Below are 18,599 nucleotides of genomic sequence, written 5' to 3' on the forward strand. Positions count from 1 at the left end.
TAAATACTAGCGGTCCTCCCTGGCTTCGCCCGTGGTACATATTTCACAATAAAAAGTAGCCTATGTTCTTTCCCAGGGTCTAAAGATTGTCTGTGCCAAATTTCATCAAAATCGGTCCAGTAGTTTATGAGCCTATTCATTACAATCAAACAAACAAACAAAGTTTTCCTCTTTATAATATTAGTGTAGATTACCTAAACAATCAATAAAATAGATACGACTTCAAGTAAAAATTCAATAGTTAAATTTCGTTTTAATTAAATTTCGAAGTGATTAAAAATACGCATCTTCCCATGTGATGGTGAGGATGATAATTTATACGTGAAAAAAGTATCCTTAATCAATAATCCAATAATCATTCCCGAGTACCCTATCTCCAGACATAAAAATCATTTCATAAAACGAAAGGAATGGAGGACAAACAGACACATTTTTGCATTTTGTACCTAATATTAGTAAGGATATATTATAATTGATAACTCTTTTATATTACAATACTGCTCAATCGATTTTGATGAATAATATTTATAATAATCTTCAACTAAAATAGTGTCAGGAAAAATTAAACTACGTATAAGTTTACACATTTTTATTGACATCATTATCAAGATATATCTTTCTTATACCACACAACAAATGTCCTAATTTGCTGTGGAGTTAACTTGACAATTTTCAAATCAACATCCACAGCTTTCAAAACATCTTCACTGTATTCTTCTTTATCACTTCCATAATATTCATTAAAATTCCTAAAAAAACTGCCATTTTTCTCCCATTGTAGCGGCAGCCAATCAGAGAGCCACATGTTTGCTGCTAGCGTTGTCTCTTTCACTCTATCCATCTTTATATTATGAAACAGATCTTTTAAAACAACATTTTTAATACCACTCTTAACTGTATCACTTTTCTCTAAATAATTCTCAAGTCTAACTAAAATAGTACCATCATTCCATTCCTGTAAACCCAAAACATGGACTCCTATGGGTAGTTTTTTATTCAGTCCTTTAAATTCATTGCTAAGATCTAACCAATCGTCATATTCCATACTATTTGATACAAGAACTACCGGTCGTAACTCAATTTCCTTTGCTAGTTTCTTTTCAAACACTCTATTAGGTTTATAATCAGCTTTAGACAGATATAGATAATGTGTTCCTCGAATAATAACTCCTTCACCATTTATAGTATCATTAATAATATTTTGAACACCTGCATCATCTGTGAATAATCGTCTTTGAACCATAAGATCTAATGTACCATCTAGCAATGAAGCCCCGGCTTGAGATCGATCATTGAATATTGATAATCGTATATTTTTCTTTGTATCTTCAATGTAGATTTTTGAAGTTACTGGATAGAAATTACCTAAAACCGAGTATACAAAACTGATAATGAGATATCACTGAACACAGTTAACGAAAGTAAATAATTTGATAAGTGAATATAGTAATGGCCATATTTTAAAATAATTGTTATTGACAAGTTCTACTATTAGATTTATTAATTCAATTTATAATTATTAGGTTGATAAAATATTTTCCACTAAAAGTTTACTAAAACTCGAGGAGCAAGCAAGTGCTTTTTCACATTTTTTTTTTTATGTAATGAAACCAGAACTGAGTGAATCTATTACAAGTGATAACTGCGTTAAAAACAACCGACTTCAAACTTGCACTTGCAAAATTTACAAATACCTACAGACAAAAATGCTCATAAAATAAAAACTACTGGGCCTATCCGAATAAAATTTTTATGGGACCAATTCGACACCATCCCGCATCGAACAAAAAAAGAATCACGTAAATCGGTTCAGAAACCTCGGAGTAATCGGTGTACATACATAAAAAAAAAAAAAATATACCGGCCGAATTGATAACCTCCTCCTTTTTTTTGAAGTCGGTTAAAAATCATTTAACATTTAGTTTATTTACCGTTTTATTACGTTCATGAAAGGTTTTCGTAGGTAATTAGCAAAATATTTAAGTACGCACCTGCCACCTTGTTCAAATTATAAGGTTGGTACGCAGCTCGTCTATTCCTTATTCTCTTCACAGTTTGCCTTCCATTAGCGTCTGTATAGAATACGCCTCCATTCTCCAAATCTGTTGTATATCTTATAAATACTTCTTTGCCTAATTCATCATCATCAGGTACTGGACCTATAACCCAATCAACTTCAACCACAGGATTGTCCTGATACAATCTTAGAACAAAAGAGGCGTATTCTGAATATTTAGAATGTATTTCTTGCACCAAATCTGTTTTATATACTTTAGTATCGATCACATCAATTATAGGAACCGGAGTTAAGTCCATAGGTCTAAAAATATAGACGCCTGGAGGTCGTTTGTCTGTGCCCAGTTTTTTTGGATCGTCGGACACGTAATAAAAGTATTGTATATCGAGTGAAGTGTTTATACCATTCGAAAGAGATATGTTTGATACTTTCTTGTAGCTGTCTAGGTATATTTTTATGTACTGGAAGAAGAAAATTGTGTATATTAATTTAGTATACATTGTTTTTGCTAAACGGATTACAAATACAGTTTTCTGTAGATGACAACTTTAAAGCTATCTGTATATTTTTACAGTAAGTTACGCATATTCGTAGATTTAAGTAAAGCTAAGTATTGTAATTTAATCATTTACTTTTTCAAACACGAAAACCTAAAAATTATATACTACAGAAAAATCATAATCACTACCTTGTTTTCTATAAAAGTATCATTAGATTCGACATAATAATATGAATCAGTAGATGGGTTTTCTTCTGATTTATCATCATCGTCATCATCATCTATTATAGTTTTCATAGTCGTTCTAGTAACTTCTGCGTGTTTAAAATTACTACTTGAACTTTCTATATCAAGTTCAGTAGTTGATATTTCATTATCTGTTGTAGTTTCTTCAAAAATAGATGTATCAGTAGTAGATTTACTCAAAAATTTTGGTGTAACATTATTTTTATCAATGATATTTTTTACGTTAGCAACATCAACACTAGTTGCGCTATTTGAAAAATTATCTTGCTTTTTTGTAAAAACGAATTTTGGATGATTTATTTTATCACTTTCAGCATCTTCATAGCTTGTGTCTTCTTCGAAGTACGTTTTATTATAAGCCTCAGCCGCTTGTCCGATGTAATATTTCTTTTGCGGATTCTTATTCAGCTTTTTTATTATCGACCTTTTTCGTTTGTTTGTTTCCTTTTTGATGTAAAATGCTTTGTAGCCGAGCGGTGGAATGTTTTGGGCATTGAATAATAATTCGTGATCTGTTGTTGTGTTTCTTAGAGGTATTTTTAGTATATGTTGTGATACTGGTGTGAGATATACCTTTATTGGTTTACCTGAAAGATGTATATTCATTAAATCGCCGTTGTGATTATAAAACAATCTAATCTAAATAAAACTAAATTATTTAACTTTTTATAGGCGATTTTTCAATCCTTGGTTAATACGTATTTTTTTAATAACTTAATAGAGAACCAATGTGTTTTGTTGCCCGATTACATGTAACAATTATATATAGTAATGTGTATTTATTTATTTATTTATTACACTTTATTGTAATACAATCATTAAATAATAGGAAACAATAAAAAGAAAAAGAAAATATGGTACTAGAAAGATGTAGTACAATTGGCGGCCTTATCACTAAGCAGTGATCTCTGCCAGGCAACCAAGCGGGAAAAAAGCGAAATATTTAGTAAATAAAATTAGAATTTAAATAACATGAAAATAAAAAAGTTAATGTTAAATGTTACATGTGTCTTGATTGGTCGGATAACTTTTAATGAAGGGTTAAAAAATCCCCCAATAATCAATCTTTATGATATTTTATGAACTTTTTTTAATCTGATGCAACTTTAGGTAGGAATGTATAGATTTTTACTTTTCCGTAAAATTTCATTGTAATGGCTGCCACCCACGCTATGGTATCCGTATACCAGGTTAAACTAAAGAAAGAACTAAATGTGTGGAAATGGACCTGTGCAGATTTTTGAGTCTAGGTACGTATCACGTATGATCAGTTTACGTGTGCATACCGTAAACCTGTACCTACGGTAGACGGTAGCGTGTATGACTTACATAGATAGACATAGATTAAAGACAAATTTTACCTTTTCCATCGTAAACCATATACTTTTCTTTCATTGTAGGTAATCTTACTGGAACAGATACTGTCCAAGCCAGGGGATTGTATATTAAAATCTGGCAATATAAACATAATTGGTCTTACCACAAAACAATTTAAACACAGTCTAACTTTAAACCAGGGATCTGTCACTTTAATAGTTGTCTATGTGAAATACGACAAAACTAGATTAAAGAGAATCCGCGCTTAAAGTTAAACCTTGTCTAAAGTATTTTGTGTAAAGATTTGTTTAAAATTTAAGAAGATAAATATAGATTGCGGCTATAAATTATGTTTTTAATTTTCAGACACTACTTACGTGAAATGTTGAAGAATCAGTAAAAGGACACGAAGATATATTAAATGGACATCTATTGTATTTTATCGTTTTCTTGGAGTTTTGTAGTTTGCTGGAAAAGTAATTTCATCAGCGTATAACATCATTTTTTATTCAGTCAAGTCTTATACTCATTGTAAATTATATTACCTACACGATACACGACATATTATATTTTCAAAATGATCTACTGGACATAATTAAACAACTTGTGTTCATCTATACTAATATTATAAAGCTGAAGAGTTTGTTTGTTTGTTTGAACGCGCTAATCTCGGGAGACTCGGGAACTACTGGTCCGATTTGAAAAATTCTTTCTGTTTTAGATAGCTCATTTATCGAGGAAGGCTATATAATATAGTCATTTATAAATAACGCGATGTGGGATTAACACTCACTTAAAAGCAGATTCCAATAAAGGTATAGACCGTTGTATCACATCATTTAATTCCTTTATATAGTAATACTTTCCATATTCTCTTAAAGCTCCTGATATTATGTTATGATCTTGCATTACACCTAAAATAAAATATTAAATATACAGCAGTCTTGAAGTCTTTATACGTTGAGAGTATAATAATTTCAAAGTTGCGTCATGGCAATACCGTCATGTCAGGGAGAGGCGACGATTTTGGTATCTTCAAATTTTGCCAAAGAAGTTTCACTTCTGACACGTGTGCTCGGCACACACGCTCTTTTTTTGTATTTTATTAACCGCTCTTTTCCATCCGCGGCTTCTTCCATACACGAAAACCATCCTCGAGAACTATCTATTGGTGAAAACAGAATGAAAATTGGTGCAGTTGTTCTTGACTTTATCGCGAACAGACAAACAGACAGATGTGGAAGAGGACTTTGTTTAAAATACGTGATTTAGATTTATTTAATAAACTAATTAATACCCATGATCCACATAAAGTCTTCTAAAAGTTTATCCTGATTTTCCAATGATGCCAACACTTGCAGTTGCTTTGCCACCTAAAAAAAAAAAGCTATGTATTGGTATTGCCATAGACTATAGAGTAAGTACAACAAATAAAATATTAGATTAAACATTTTTAGCTAGGTAATTTCTTATTTCACAAATTTTGGATAATAATATGTTTAATTGTTTAGCTTAGGGCCGATTTTTCAATCCTTGGTTAAAACTAATTCGTTGAATAACGTACTAAACTACCACTTCAAAAATGTATTCTAATTACTTGTATTTGACAGTGTACAGGTGACATTTTAATATTATCGTGTAATACTTTATTGGACGGATAAGTTTTAACCAAGGATTGAAAAATCGGCCCTTAGGAAAGCAAATTGGTAGACAAATATAGATTCATCAATTTTCATATTTTGAAAAACTTACAAAGTTTACTTGGACGGAGCCAGTGCAAGTTACTATGAAAAATACGTCGACATTTTTTAAACAGGCTAAGTATCAGTCACTTTTCAGTAAATGTTAGAAATGGGTTCTAAAACTAATTGAATTTCACTTTACTTATTTATTTGTAAAAACTTCAACTTATTATAATTATAACTCACTTGTAAATAAATATTTCCTTCTCTTATAAAATATTTTAAGTCTGGTCTGGATGTAAACATTCCGGAAGTGACGGAGTACTTATCATAGCTATAGGGAAAGAAATCGTCCTGTTTTGTTTTTAGTACTGGCCTGAAATTACAAGGAGTAAATAAGTAACTGGCTAATATACACAATTTGTCTACTTATAAAATGTAAATTTTTCCATTAATTGCTGCAAACATCGACGATCATTTGTTGGGCCAACGCTGCCCATTATGAAGAGGGCCCAATTTATTTTATTAATCACTACATAGCATAAAACAAAGTCGCTTTCTCTGTCCCTATGTCCTTTTGTATGCTTAAATCTTTAAAACTACGCAACGGATTTTGATGCGTTTTTTTTAATAGATAGAGTGATTCAAGAGGAAGGTTTTAGTATATAATTTATTAGGTTTTAGACAAAGCGGGCGAAGCCGCGGACGGTAAGCTAGAAACGGATAAAGCGAAGCGAAGCCTGTACAAATAGGAAGTTATCAAAATGCTTACTTAGAACTGTGCACGGCCTTCAAATAACAATTAGGTGATGAATAAACCAAATGTATATTTGCTCCCGTGCGATACGACTTCTCGTTAACAGAACTGTAAAAATGATAAAAGTTGTGTAAAGTGTAAATCCATACTAATATTATAAATGCGAAAGTAACTCTGTCTCTCTGTTATTCAATCACGCCTTAACTACTGAACCAATTTGCATGAAATTTGGTATAGAGATATTTTGATACCCGAGAAAGGACAAAGGATAGGTTTTATCCCGGAAATCCCACGGGAACGGGAACTATGCGGGTTTTTCTTTGACTGCGCGGGCGATGCCTCGGGTGGGAAGCTAGTGTAAATATAAATGTAAAGTGTGGATGTGTGTGTAATTGGAACAATCTCGGTTGCACGGCGGTTGGGGCAATTTCAGCTGTTCTGTATATTGCCCATGCTTTAGGCAAGCAGGGGCAAATACAGCACATAATTAAGGGTGCAATTCCAATATTGCCCCTGCTGCAGGTATGTGAGAATCTGGCTTTATACCACTTATAGAACTCAAAAACGGTTGAATGGATTTTAATGATTTTCATTTCATTTGATTTGTCTCCGACCAGATTACTTAGTTTAATAATCGTTATGAATTTGATATATCTGCATATTATACTCACTGTATCAACACATCGATGTTTTCGAACCACATTTTAGCGCTGTGGTACCCGAACATTTGCCCCATCATCACCATTATGTGATTAGTGGTGTAGAATGGTGATTGGCGATATCGTATCTGTTCTATGAAAACGTCTACCTGAATATAGAGAACAAAATACAATGATGATGATTTTTAAAATGTTTTTGATGATACATGATGATGATATGCAGATGAGGACGATGATGATTATGCTAGATTGTTTTGTATCACGGGTGACCGGGTGTCGGTACCCGAGCGAAGACAGGGCAAATAGCTTGTAAATAAGTTTAAGCAATACCTATCGACAATTTCAAAATAACTCTAATTCCTTAAATTATGTACTTTCTTATTGAACAGATATAACAAAAAATATATGTACACTCTGTAGTACTATATCTACATTAACCTACATAAATAAGAAACATTATTAAAAGAGATTATTTGTTAATTAAATTATAATAAGCCAAAGGCGCACTCAGATAAAAAAAAATAGTTTAACTCACCCTTTCCTCGATATTATTAAACACACTATCTGAAGTTATCAGAAGCGGGTCAGAGCACATGGCGCCAAAACAGAACCCTGGGGGGGACCAGTACCCATCGAATAATTTACTTGTGAATATGTCCGATTCCATACCTGTAATATTGTTACACTGTTATATTGTATGTGATGTAAAATCTATACCTACTATCAATACTAATATTATAAAGCGAAAGAGTTTGTTTGTTTGAACGCGCTAATCTTAGGAACTACTGGTGCGATTTGAAAAATTCTTTCGGTGTTAAGTAGCCCATTTATCGAGGAAGGTTATAGGCTATAATATATCATCACGCTAAGACCAACAGGAGCGGAGCAATGCGGGTAAAACCGCGGAAAACATCTAGAAATAAATAAACTAGTAGATAGCATCTCACCAAGATCATCACTCCCCCGCCATAAGAACTCCAACGCCACCTGTTCCATCCTAACCAGTTCATCATCAAAGCTGATGGGATTGATGAACATCCCATCGAATCCCATTTGAGCCACCAATGATGCATATTCTCTAGAATGGCCGAAGGTATCCGCTTGCCAGGCGACGAGCGGTCGACCGCAGTTTAGAAATGTTCGGTTTATTTTTCTGTTAAAATATTTTATTGTTTTTAATTAAAAATTTTAGGAACGTAAACAACGCCATCTGGTAGTAAACGCGAAAATGAAAAGTGCAATTGCAATTTTAATATAATACTTGCATCCAGACACGTCTATTCTTCTTATTATTATTTCAAATTTAAACACGTTATCGTGCTGGCAACGAAAAATAAAATTATGACGTCATCATTTTCATTTAACCACGTTTATTAATTAATAAAGAACGATAGAATAAGTTTTAATGATTTCAGGTTCCTTATTTACCTATGCTTGGATTAGAATAAAAACTGCTGAAAATTTATTTATTTATTTAGAACAACCTACAAAACAGACACCATAATATGATTACGGATATAGGTAAAAGAAGGCGAAGACGCGGGCGAAAAGTTACTAATATTACTTAAAATTACTAATAAATAAATCGTAAATATGAAATGTAAGAAACAAGCTACTTAGCAGTTTACCTTAAAGTATATGTATAGCTATCTATAATTGACTGATAGCTCGTTGATCCTTCATCTGGCATCCCCCAACTACCCCCTACTATTATTAAACGACCCTGTCTAAGTAGTTGGTATACCATACGACGTACTGCAAAAAAATGAATTAAAAATTATGTATGTTTAGATTTTTGACAAAAGATGGCGTTAATCAACATCGATTGATTTCTAGTAATTTTGATAGTCAAATTTGTATACTGCTTAATAATATCAAAAATTGTAAATCAGTTTACTAACAAAAATATAATCTAATGGGCCCTCTACACAATGGGCAGCGTTGTACGAGTAGAGGCAATCACGATAGTGTTGAGCCTAAATGTATGTGATCGGCCGTCATTGTAGAATGTAGTTGTTTATTCATAAACGCCATAATGGTGGCAAACATCGACAGTCATTTTGTTGGGCCAGCGCTGCCCATTGTGAAGAGGGCCCTTAAACTTATATAATACTAGCTTACCGCCCGCGGTTTCGCCCGCTTTGTCTCAAACCTAATAAATTATACCTATACACTAAAACCTTCCTATTGAAACACTCTATGTATTAAAAAAAACTGCATCAAAATCCGTTCCGTAGTTTTAAAGATAAGCATACAAAGGGACATAGGGTCAGAAAAAGCGACTTTGATTTATTCTATGCAGTGAAAGACCCATAATTATCATTAGTTTAAAAACCATTAAAATTGTAATTTCTATATGCCCACTTATAGTACCTACTCTGTGACATTATTTGATTATCTACTATCTTGAGAAATAAGCTTTTTTTAATATTTACCTGTTCCATCACGCCTAGCCCACCAGTAAAAGAAATACGGTAGCTCCGAACCAGATAATGTAAATCTACAAGAAGCAAGTAGGTATACAATACAATAAAAAATAAGACATCAAACAATGTAATAAAAATTCACTCTCATAATTTTTCTCCATCGCGCCAAAGTATAACTTCAAAAAATGTGTGCATATACTAGTGTACACACGTAAGAAGTGAAACTTCTTTATGACCGTATTTTTCAAAAAATAATTTACTAAATGCAACTTTACAGAAATACGTCGAATTACGCGTGGTAGGGATAAGTAAAAGATGGCGCGTAACGGAATAATGTCACGCGTAATGAAAAAATGTTACACTAGATTTTGTTCCAACCCCGATAAAGAAGTTTCACTTCAAAAATGTAATAATTAAGTCCTCTTTCCCAGGTAAATATTTATTTATTTCTTTAAGCAATTAATCAAAAACTTTAAAAAACAATGCACCAATGCTAAGGTGCAATTTCAACCAACGCTTAATGCTTCAAACTTCAAACTAAATGAAGAAATGTGATTGGTTATTTACAAACACATTTCTCGCTACACATCCTCACACATTATTGGTGGAAAAGCTAATGCTAAAATGTGAAAGAAACTCTGTCTGTGCGTCTATTTACTTATTTATTGCACAAACTAAATTATGACAAAAATAACATTAATACAAAAAAAGGCATCGTTTGTACAAGAGGCGGCCTTATTGCTAAGCAGCAATCTCTACCAGGCAACATGATGGGAAAGGAAATGTATGTTTTAAGTAATGTTATATATACTAAGTTAATGAGACAGTGCAAAAAGAAAAAAAAATGTCTATCTGTAGTAATACATACAATTTATATAAACAAAAAAACAATATATGTACTTATAGATAAACTTTCTTACCGCCCGCGGCTTCGCCCGCTTTCTCTAAAACGATTTGAGATTAATTAAACTATCCTACTTATCTCTCAAGTTGGATCGAACTGCACAATATGGTGTGCGAATTTTATTATAATTGGTTTAGTGGTTTAGGAGTCCATTGAGGACAAACATTGTGACACGAGATTTAGGGTAAACGCAGGTATTAACGACCCCTCTAAGGCAATTTCAAAATCAACCATATTTTTTAAGTATACTGGTTCTTCTAAAGATTTATAATTTCATTTTATATGCTAGTGTTATGTATAAAAAATGTATTTATTGAAGCAAATACATTCTAATAAAGGATTATCTTGTAAAAAATAATTTACAATGTGACTTAATCGATTGTTGCTATTACCGACCCATAAAAACGGCTGTGAAGCTATTAACGATTTTTATGCAGCTATTCCCGATCGTATGTGAGAGGAAGCCATTTTCCAGCAATGGAATGTATAGAAGCTAGTGATGATGATGATTACCGATCTTAATAAAATGAAATAAAAATGCAAATATATTCGTATTTTTTAATTGTAGTTATTTTTAATAAAACAAATGAGTACTTTTTAGTAATGAACTAAATAATTATAAACTTTTAAATTAATCAACATAATACTATTAATATATGTACATATATTAAATTAAGGATTTCAAACTCTAGGATATTTCGTTATGCTATTTGATTGATTGCTTCGGCGAGTTTTGTTTTACTGAATACTTTTCGCCGCTTTCGTGGCTCCATATTTCTGGAAAAAATATACCTAATTATATGTTTTATGTTAATTTAACCTAAAAACCTAAAAATATAATTTTTTTAAATTTTTTAAATTTAACCTAAAAATATAATTTTTAATAGGCACCTATTATGTCATAAAAGTAATAAAAATATATTTGCACGCTCAATTACGAGCAGAATGTTTAAGGATCAATATTATCTGTATATACAAACATCTTTATTCTACATTCTGCAAATAAAGCAATTTGAATTTGTAGATGAGAAACTAAACAATCTATATTCGATCGGTAATAGCTTCCTATAGTTGCTATTGCCGACCCACATGGGTCGGTATTAAAGTATGTAAGTATAAACCTAAATTGTATTACCGACCCATAAAAAAATGGTTATTTTAATTCATTTGACCATCAGACTATAAAATAGATTATAATTGATTAGTGTCATACAAAATATGAACAAATGCATATTGCTTAAACAAAAAAAAAACAATGATTTACTTCTGTAACTATTCGATAGGGATCCTCGAAAATATCATAACTTTGTATAAATTGACAACGCTAAAAGACACAACACTAGACAAAAAAGTTTAGTCGCTAATAGATTTTTATGAAGACTCATAGCTTAGATTTAAACTGGTCCATAAAACCACTTGTGTTAGTGTGACATAATAACATAAAAGAAAATAAAACAAAAAGTTACGTTGCTGCCATTGCCGACTTACGGGTCGTTGATACCTGCCGCGGCTTAAACTGGTGAAGCTAACACCGTCCCATTTTAATTTTAAGTTTTATCGTTTCAAATTACTTTTTATTAATAAAATGTTGTAAGAAATGAAAAGTTGACACTTAAATGCATTGACATTTAGTAATATAAATTAAAGTATAGATGTCATTTGTTTGTAAATGTCTTATAAAGATACTCACAGTACTTACCCGAAGGAACAACGGAACAGTACGACACGTCCTGCTTCCACGCTACCCCGCAGCAACTTACGCATTTTAACTCTTTTTTGCTCAGTTACTCACTCTAACGTTAAAGTATACGATGCTCAAGTAATACATTCGTGTATAACTTTGCATACCTATAGCTAGAATAGTTCTGGAAACGTTTAAATTTCGAATTACTTTTATAGGTCGGTAATACCTTCAGATTTTCGATGGGTCGTTGATAGCTGCGTTTACCTTATATACATATATATTAAGATAAAATACAAACTTCCTCGTCTCTTTTGCCCACAATTCAGATATTGTAGCATCGAGGATTCTCTTCATGTTTATTTTGCTCGTCATGTAAAAGTCATCATCTGAAATTTAAAACAAAACTATTACTTGACTCTATTAAAAACAATAAGAAACTATAGCTAAAGCTGTGCCCGCGGTTTTACCCGCAATGCTCCGCTCCTTTGGTCAGCGGTCTACCCAACACCGAAAGAATTTTTCAAATCGGACCAGTTGTTCCTAAGATTAGCGCATTCAAACAAACAAACTTTTTTTGCTGATTTAATATCTGTTGCTCAATTTATTTTATAATTACTAACTTATTTAATTTTTGATGAATTTATTTATGTGCTGAAATAATTTCGAATTGTGTTTTGGACGTGCTTTATTTGTAATGACTAATGAGTTACCTAGACACATTTTGTTTTTTGTTTTGCTGTTTGTACTTATTTGTTATTGATTTTTATAGTTTTAATTGCATGTAAATTTTTAATTTATTTTGACTTTATTTAAATCATCTCTGATCTTTTTCGTGTCGTGTAACTGTAAATGGAAGACACAGGCTCCTGAAAAACAGTTCTTACTATCTTAGGAGCCTGGGTCGCTCTAATTTGTAAAATGTTTTAAGTGAAATAAATGATTTATTTATTTATTTATTTTATTTATTTAAACAAACTCTTCAGCTTTATAAGCAGCATCTATACTTATTAAGTTATTACATTCAATTAAAAAGAAGTTAAGATTAATTATTTTACTAGGCAAAGACAGAGGTATCTTCCTGGTTTGAAAATACATTTTAAAGCCGTCTTGCAGTTTTTGCCTTTCAACGTTACAAACAAACAAAAAATACATTACTTCCTCTCTTTATATTTTTATAACTTTAGTTTAGTTGGTGAACAATAAAAAAAAAAAAAATTACTTACTCAGGGCCGATTTTTCAATGCTTGGATAAAACTTACCTATTCATCGAATAATGTATAAACTACCATTTTAAAAACGTATTCTAATTGCCCGTATTTGACAGTTTACGTGACATTTTAATATTATTGTGTAATACTTTTGTAGCGACACCTCGCTCTGAATCGCGCAAGCGAAATGTTTCGCTACAGAGCTATATATACAACTTTCCGACATCATCCATTGGGGCCTTCACGGCCGGCCAGTCGAGTAGACTGGTCGAGGATCCTCCCTTTTTCGATGGAGGAATTCCACCTTCCTTCCTCCACAGTGGTGACCCCTGACAGCTCACAACTCCTTCTGTCCATCCATGATGTCCATGCTCACCTATCCCTTCCCCGCCCACGATCACCGCCCGCCAGCCAGCGCACTCGGCTTCAAATGGAAACCTGTCCACTACCATGTGCGATCGCGCATGCTTGGTCAGCTCCACAGCCACTGCACACTCCGACTCACTGGAGCATTACACGCAGCATCACCGCACTCAGTTCCGACTCACCGTGAACTAGCGGCTTCCTGTTCCGACTCACTGGAACATACCTGGCACTGGCAAGGCAATTCGTAGTACTACGACCTCCGGTCTCGGAGGGGAGTTCACGTCGTGGTCACCACTGTGGAGGAAGGAAGGTGGAATTCCTCCATCGAAAAAGGGAGGATCCTCGACCAGTCTACTCGACTGGCCGGCCGTGAAGGCCCCAATGGATGATGTCGGAAAGTTGTATATATAGCTCTGTAGCGAAACATTTCGCTTGCGCGATTCAGAGCGAGGTGTCGCTACACTTTATTGGACGGATAAGTTTTATCCAAGCATTGAAAAATCGGCCCTAAATCGAGAATCAAGTTTGTTTCTGGAATGGTCGGTTAAAGTTGTCATTCTATAAAAAACTACTTACGTCCGGTAAAATGGTCATAAAATGTCTTTGAATATCCCAACTCAGCATGCGTATGAGGCACTATGTGGACATTTAATTTGCCCTCTTTTATTGTAGGACATGCCTGAAAAACAAGAAATATCTTCATTCGAAGTAGAACTGCATATAATAAGAAAGAGCGTGTCGTGTCAGAAGTGAAACTGCTTTTAATTCTAAGATACCAAAATCCATGGCGTGACGGTATTGCCATGACGCGAAATTGAAATTTTACTCTCAACGCGCCTAATGAAGTTTCACTTCAAACAAACTATTAAAATGGAGTGCTATATTCATATTTTTGTGTTATTATGATATGTACATAAGCTACATCACTTCCAAGTATCATAATAATTCGTTCAGCGGTTTTCACAAACATACATACATTCTCTTCATTGACTGACCGGTTGGCTTAGTTGGTAGTTACCTTCTAAGTCAGAGGTCGTGTGTTGGATTCCCACCCGGGGCAAATATTTGTGTGATGAACATAGATGTTTGCTCTGTGTCTAGGTGTTAAATAAAAGTGTTCATTTAAAATTATATAAGCTTATCTGGTTTCCATAACACAAGCGAAAGCTTAGTATGGGATCAGATCGTGCCGTGTGTGAAAATGTCCTGAAATATTTATTTATTATTCCTACAAACTATGTTTATATAATATTAGGATACTTACATCATAACCACAAGCCTCTCCCAAACCTTTAAAAGGGGTTAACAAATCGACTATTTCTGGATCCATTCCAAACACACAACTAATATAAATGATTATAATAATCAAGAGCATAATATGATATTTTTTTTAATAATATTTGTATCGACAGCTTTAAAGTAGAAATGTAAACTTAATTTTTAATAATTTATTGAAATTTAAGTAGATCAGAATAGTATTTTTTTCAGGCGTTTGGAAGTATAGTGACTTCGCTCACATAATAATTTTTTAAATTTAAAAACTTATCAAATAACAATAATTTTAAGATTTTTTAATCATAAAACCTATTTGAAACCAGTTTGGTGCGAAATTATACTGTACAATGGCTTTCATTCATTCATAATATTGTTTACACATTTTTGTATTTGTTTTTAAACAAGATGTTTATTATATACTAGCTTCCGCCCGCGACTCCGTCCGCGCGGATGTCGGTCTTCGCGTGGATGGTTATTTCTCCATTTTGAGTACCTCTGTCAATAACATCTTATAAATATCTATTGGACCCAATTCCCAAATACGGCTAGGCCTATAATAATACGCAACGTGTTTTCGCGGTTCTACGGAACAACGTCTATGGATAAAACTGAAAAATTAAGATTAATTTTTTTCTACGTATTTTTCCAGGATAAAAAATATCCTATTTTACGCCCACGATAATAAGGTATAATTATACCAAGTTTCATCGAAATCGAACCGCTAGTTTTCACGTGATGCCTTCACATACAGACAGACAGACAGACAGACAGACAAAAAATTTTTTAATCACATATTTGGGTTTGGTATCGATCCAGTAACACCCCCTGCTATTTATTTTTTCAATATTTTCAATGTACAGAATTGACCCTTGTACAGATTTATTATAGGGGAGACCGGGTACAAAAGTAACGGTGGGTCGAAAGTAACAAATGATCTCTAGATTTATCCAATGGGCGAACACCGCTTAGCCTCTGTCAGGCGATAGCCGAGAGCGCCCCCTTTAATTGTATTCATTCGCCGCGTGTGCCACGCGCTGTTAGGCTGTGTGACAGGACGCAACGTGTTTTCACGAATCAAAAGTACGATTTTCTAAATTTTTTTATTAAACGTTTACGTAGTCTTAAAATAATGATAGAAATCTGAATGTTTGCATATCCATTCTTTATTAGAGTAATTGTATATTGCTCATAATCATTTTTATGTAACAAGTTCCGTTTTAAAGTTTTGTTGCACATCTTGGCAAAAATATAGACGGGTACAAAAGTAACATAGCCCTATGGGTACAAAAGTAACATGTTATTTTTGTCCCATTATGATTATGTATATTTTTATGTACATCTTTACTTCAACAGAATGCCGCGACAGCGCATTAGAACTACTGATCGAGTTAAACGGACTGAGACGGCTGAAGAGCATTTTGAAAGATAGTGCAACAAATTAGGGGCCTTGCAAAAAAAATATAATATTTGCCATTTAACATTATATAGATTTATAAAAGCCGGTAATACTAGTGCAGCTACCTTGCGTCGATCGAGATTTACTAATAACAAGTAAAGTAATCTACGCGACTATTTAATCGAGTGCTCTGCAGTTTATTTTCAGTTATCTCCATCAACGAGCATAATGTGAATAATTTTTTGATAACCTTGCTGAGGTATTGGGAAAGGTACCAATTTGAGCCAAAAGAAATTTGGAATATAGACGAGACAGGGGTGACCACTATCCATAAACCTAACAAAATTTTAGATTAAAAAGGGATTAAACAAGTACCTAGGTGCTATAACCTTAGCAGAGCCTGGAAAATTAGTAACTAACTGTTGCTGTTACTAAAATTAGTTACTGCCATTAATGCTAATAGGAGAACACATCCCGCTTTTTTCGTATTTCCGAGGGTCCTGTTGGTTGTACTGGAGCTAGAAATGCTAGTGGATGGATGCAGGATGTAGAATTTTTAATTATAAAAAAATGATTCCCTTAATTAATTTCATAACTTAAACTAAGAATATTTTTTATAGATTTGTTTTGTACTATATTAGTAAGTATTATATTTAAAATACAAAAGTTGATATGTGTTATTAATACAAAGTCTGTAAACAAACAATTTGTTGATTTACCATCATAATATTGTATTTATTACCAACCCCTTTTTCTTGTTACTTTCGACCCACGACGTGTTACTTTCGACCTGCTTACGGGGTCGAAAGTAACAACCGACGATTTTTTTTTAAATTTCGTTTATTAATATAAATCACTACATAATGTAATAAATTGAGACGCTAGTGTAAAGAATATAAACTAAATTTGTATATGGTTATATAAATTTAATGATAACAGTAACACCCAGTGAGAAATCAAGGCAAAAGTACAAAGTCCTCCCCTATGTATAGATTATACAAGCGAGTCGAAAGATATTATTCATAAATACTTCACATAACTGCAGAAACTTGTTTTTTTTATATTTCAGAAAAGGTTTACTTAACGTTAAATCCATATATATAAGTACTTATTATAAAGCTGAAGAGTTTGTTTCTTTGAACGCGCTAATCTCAGGAACTACTGGTCCTATTTGAAAAATTCTTTCGATGTTAGATAGCCCTTATGTTGAGGAAGGCTATATATCACGCTAAGACCAACAGGAGCAGAGCAATGCGAGTGAAACCGCGGGGCACAGCTAGCTAGTAATGCGAAAGTTATTTGTTACTCCTTCACGCAAAAACTGCTGAAACGAGTTTCATGAAATTTGGCACACTTAGGGTAACTTGGATTAACACAGGCCTTAGTTTTTGTTTGTTTGAAAGTTTGTTTGTTTGTTTGAACCCGCTAATCTCAGGAACTACTTGTCCGATATGAAAAATTCTTTCGGTGTTAGATAATCCATTTATCAAGGAGGGCTATAGACGTATTGTGTCCTATTGGGTCCTAGAAATGCGGGTAAAACCGCGGGGCACAGCTAGTCGTCTACAAAAGTATTATAATGAAAAAGTCTAACCCTGACCTATGGCTAGAGAAAGTGATCACTTGCCAAATAGGTTAACTTTTATCCATCTGCCAATTAAACAGTTTTCTTTGAACTGTGGACTCGTTTGTACTGACTAGTTCATCAAATTGTGAAGGTAAGGCTTATATTTTATTCATTCATTCATTCAATAAATAAAATAACTGAGGAAACGTATTAGTAACAAATTACTAAACAATTAGATTCTTATCCAAATTAATATTATAAATGCAAAAGTAACTCTGCCTGTCTGTCTGTCAATCACGCCTAAACTACTGAACCAATTTTGAGTCTGAGTAACAGACAGACAGACAGAGTTACTTTCACATTTATAATATTAATATAGTTTCTAATAATAGTATATACTTAGTATGGATTGTTTATTCATTGGCCAGGCTTGCAATCATACTATAAAGTTGTATACATTTCACAAACGTTGATTGACTGAGGTCGATCACGTATGCCAATAACATATTTATAGGCAAGTGTCAATGCTATTTCGTCATTCTTTTGTCTTTAATGTGATTCGTATGCTTGGAATTTAGCTGTTTTCTAGGGACTTT

At 33.1% G+C, this 18,599-nt stretch overlaps 1 protein-coding gene across 1 annotated transcript; it reads right to left on the reverse strand.

Moving 5' to 3' along the window:
• Positions 1-601: 601 nt before the first annotated feature.
• LOC123704541 (lysosomal alpha-mannosidase-like) lies at positions 602-15,095 on the reverse strand. Its single transcript, XM_045652923.1, has 17 exons — positions 15,030-15,095; positions 14,383-14,444; positions 13,979-14,059; positions 13,776-13,903; positions 8,806-8,932; positions 8,125-8,330; positions 7,713-7,846; positions 7,190-7,326; positions 6,534-6,626; positions 6,008-6,137; positions 5,377-5,452; positions 4,873-4,993; positions 4,457-4,547; positions 4,124-4,214; positions 2,706-3,349; positions 1,992-2,478; positions 602-1,365 (listed from the first exon to the last, which is right to left on the reverse strand). The coding sequence occupies exons 1-17, from the start codon at positions 15,093-15,095 to the stop codon at positions 605-607; spliced, it is 3,435 nt and encodes a 1,144-aa protein (XP_045508879.1). The 3' UTR covers positions 602-604.
• Positions 15,096-18,599: the final 3,504 nt, after the last annotated feature.

The sequence above is a fragment of the Colias croceus genome, chromosome 30, assembly GCF_905220415.1.
Source record: "Colias croceus chromosome 30, ilColCroc2.1".
In the NCBI taxonomy this organism is placed as follows: domain Eukaryota; kingdom Metazoa; phylum Arthropoda; class Insecta; order Lepidoptera; family Pieridae; genus Colias; species Colias croceus.

What these genes read in the sequence shown, in the direction of transcription:
- LOC123704541 (XM_045652923.1), bottom strand. Translation starts at nt 15,095, where the DNA reads ATGGATCCAGAAATAGTCGATTTGTTAACCCCTTTTAAAGGTTTGGGA. An exon ending in AGCTATACATATACTTTAAG is followed by an intron (nt 8,331 to 8,805) that starts GTAAACTGCTAA and finishes ATATTTTAACAG; the next exon opens with AAAAATAAACCGAACATTTC. An exon ending in AAGGCCGTGCACAGTTCTAA is followed by an intron (nt 6,138 to 6,533) that starts GTAAGCATTTTG and finishes TTGTAATTTCAG; the next exon opens with GCCAGTACTAAAAACAAAAC.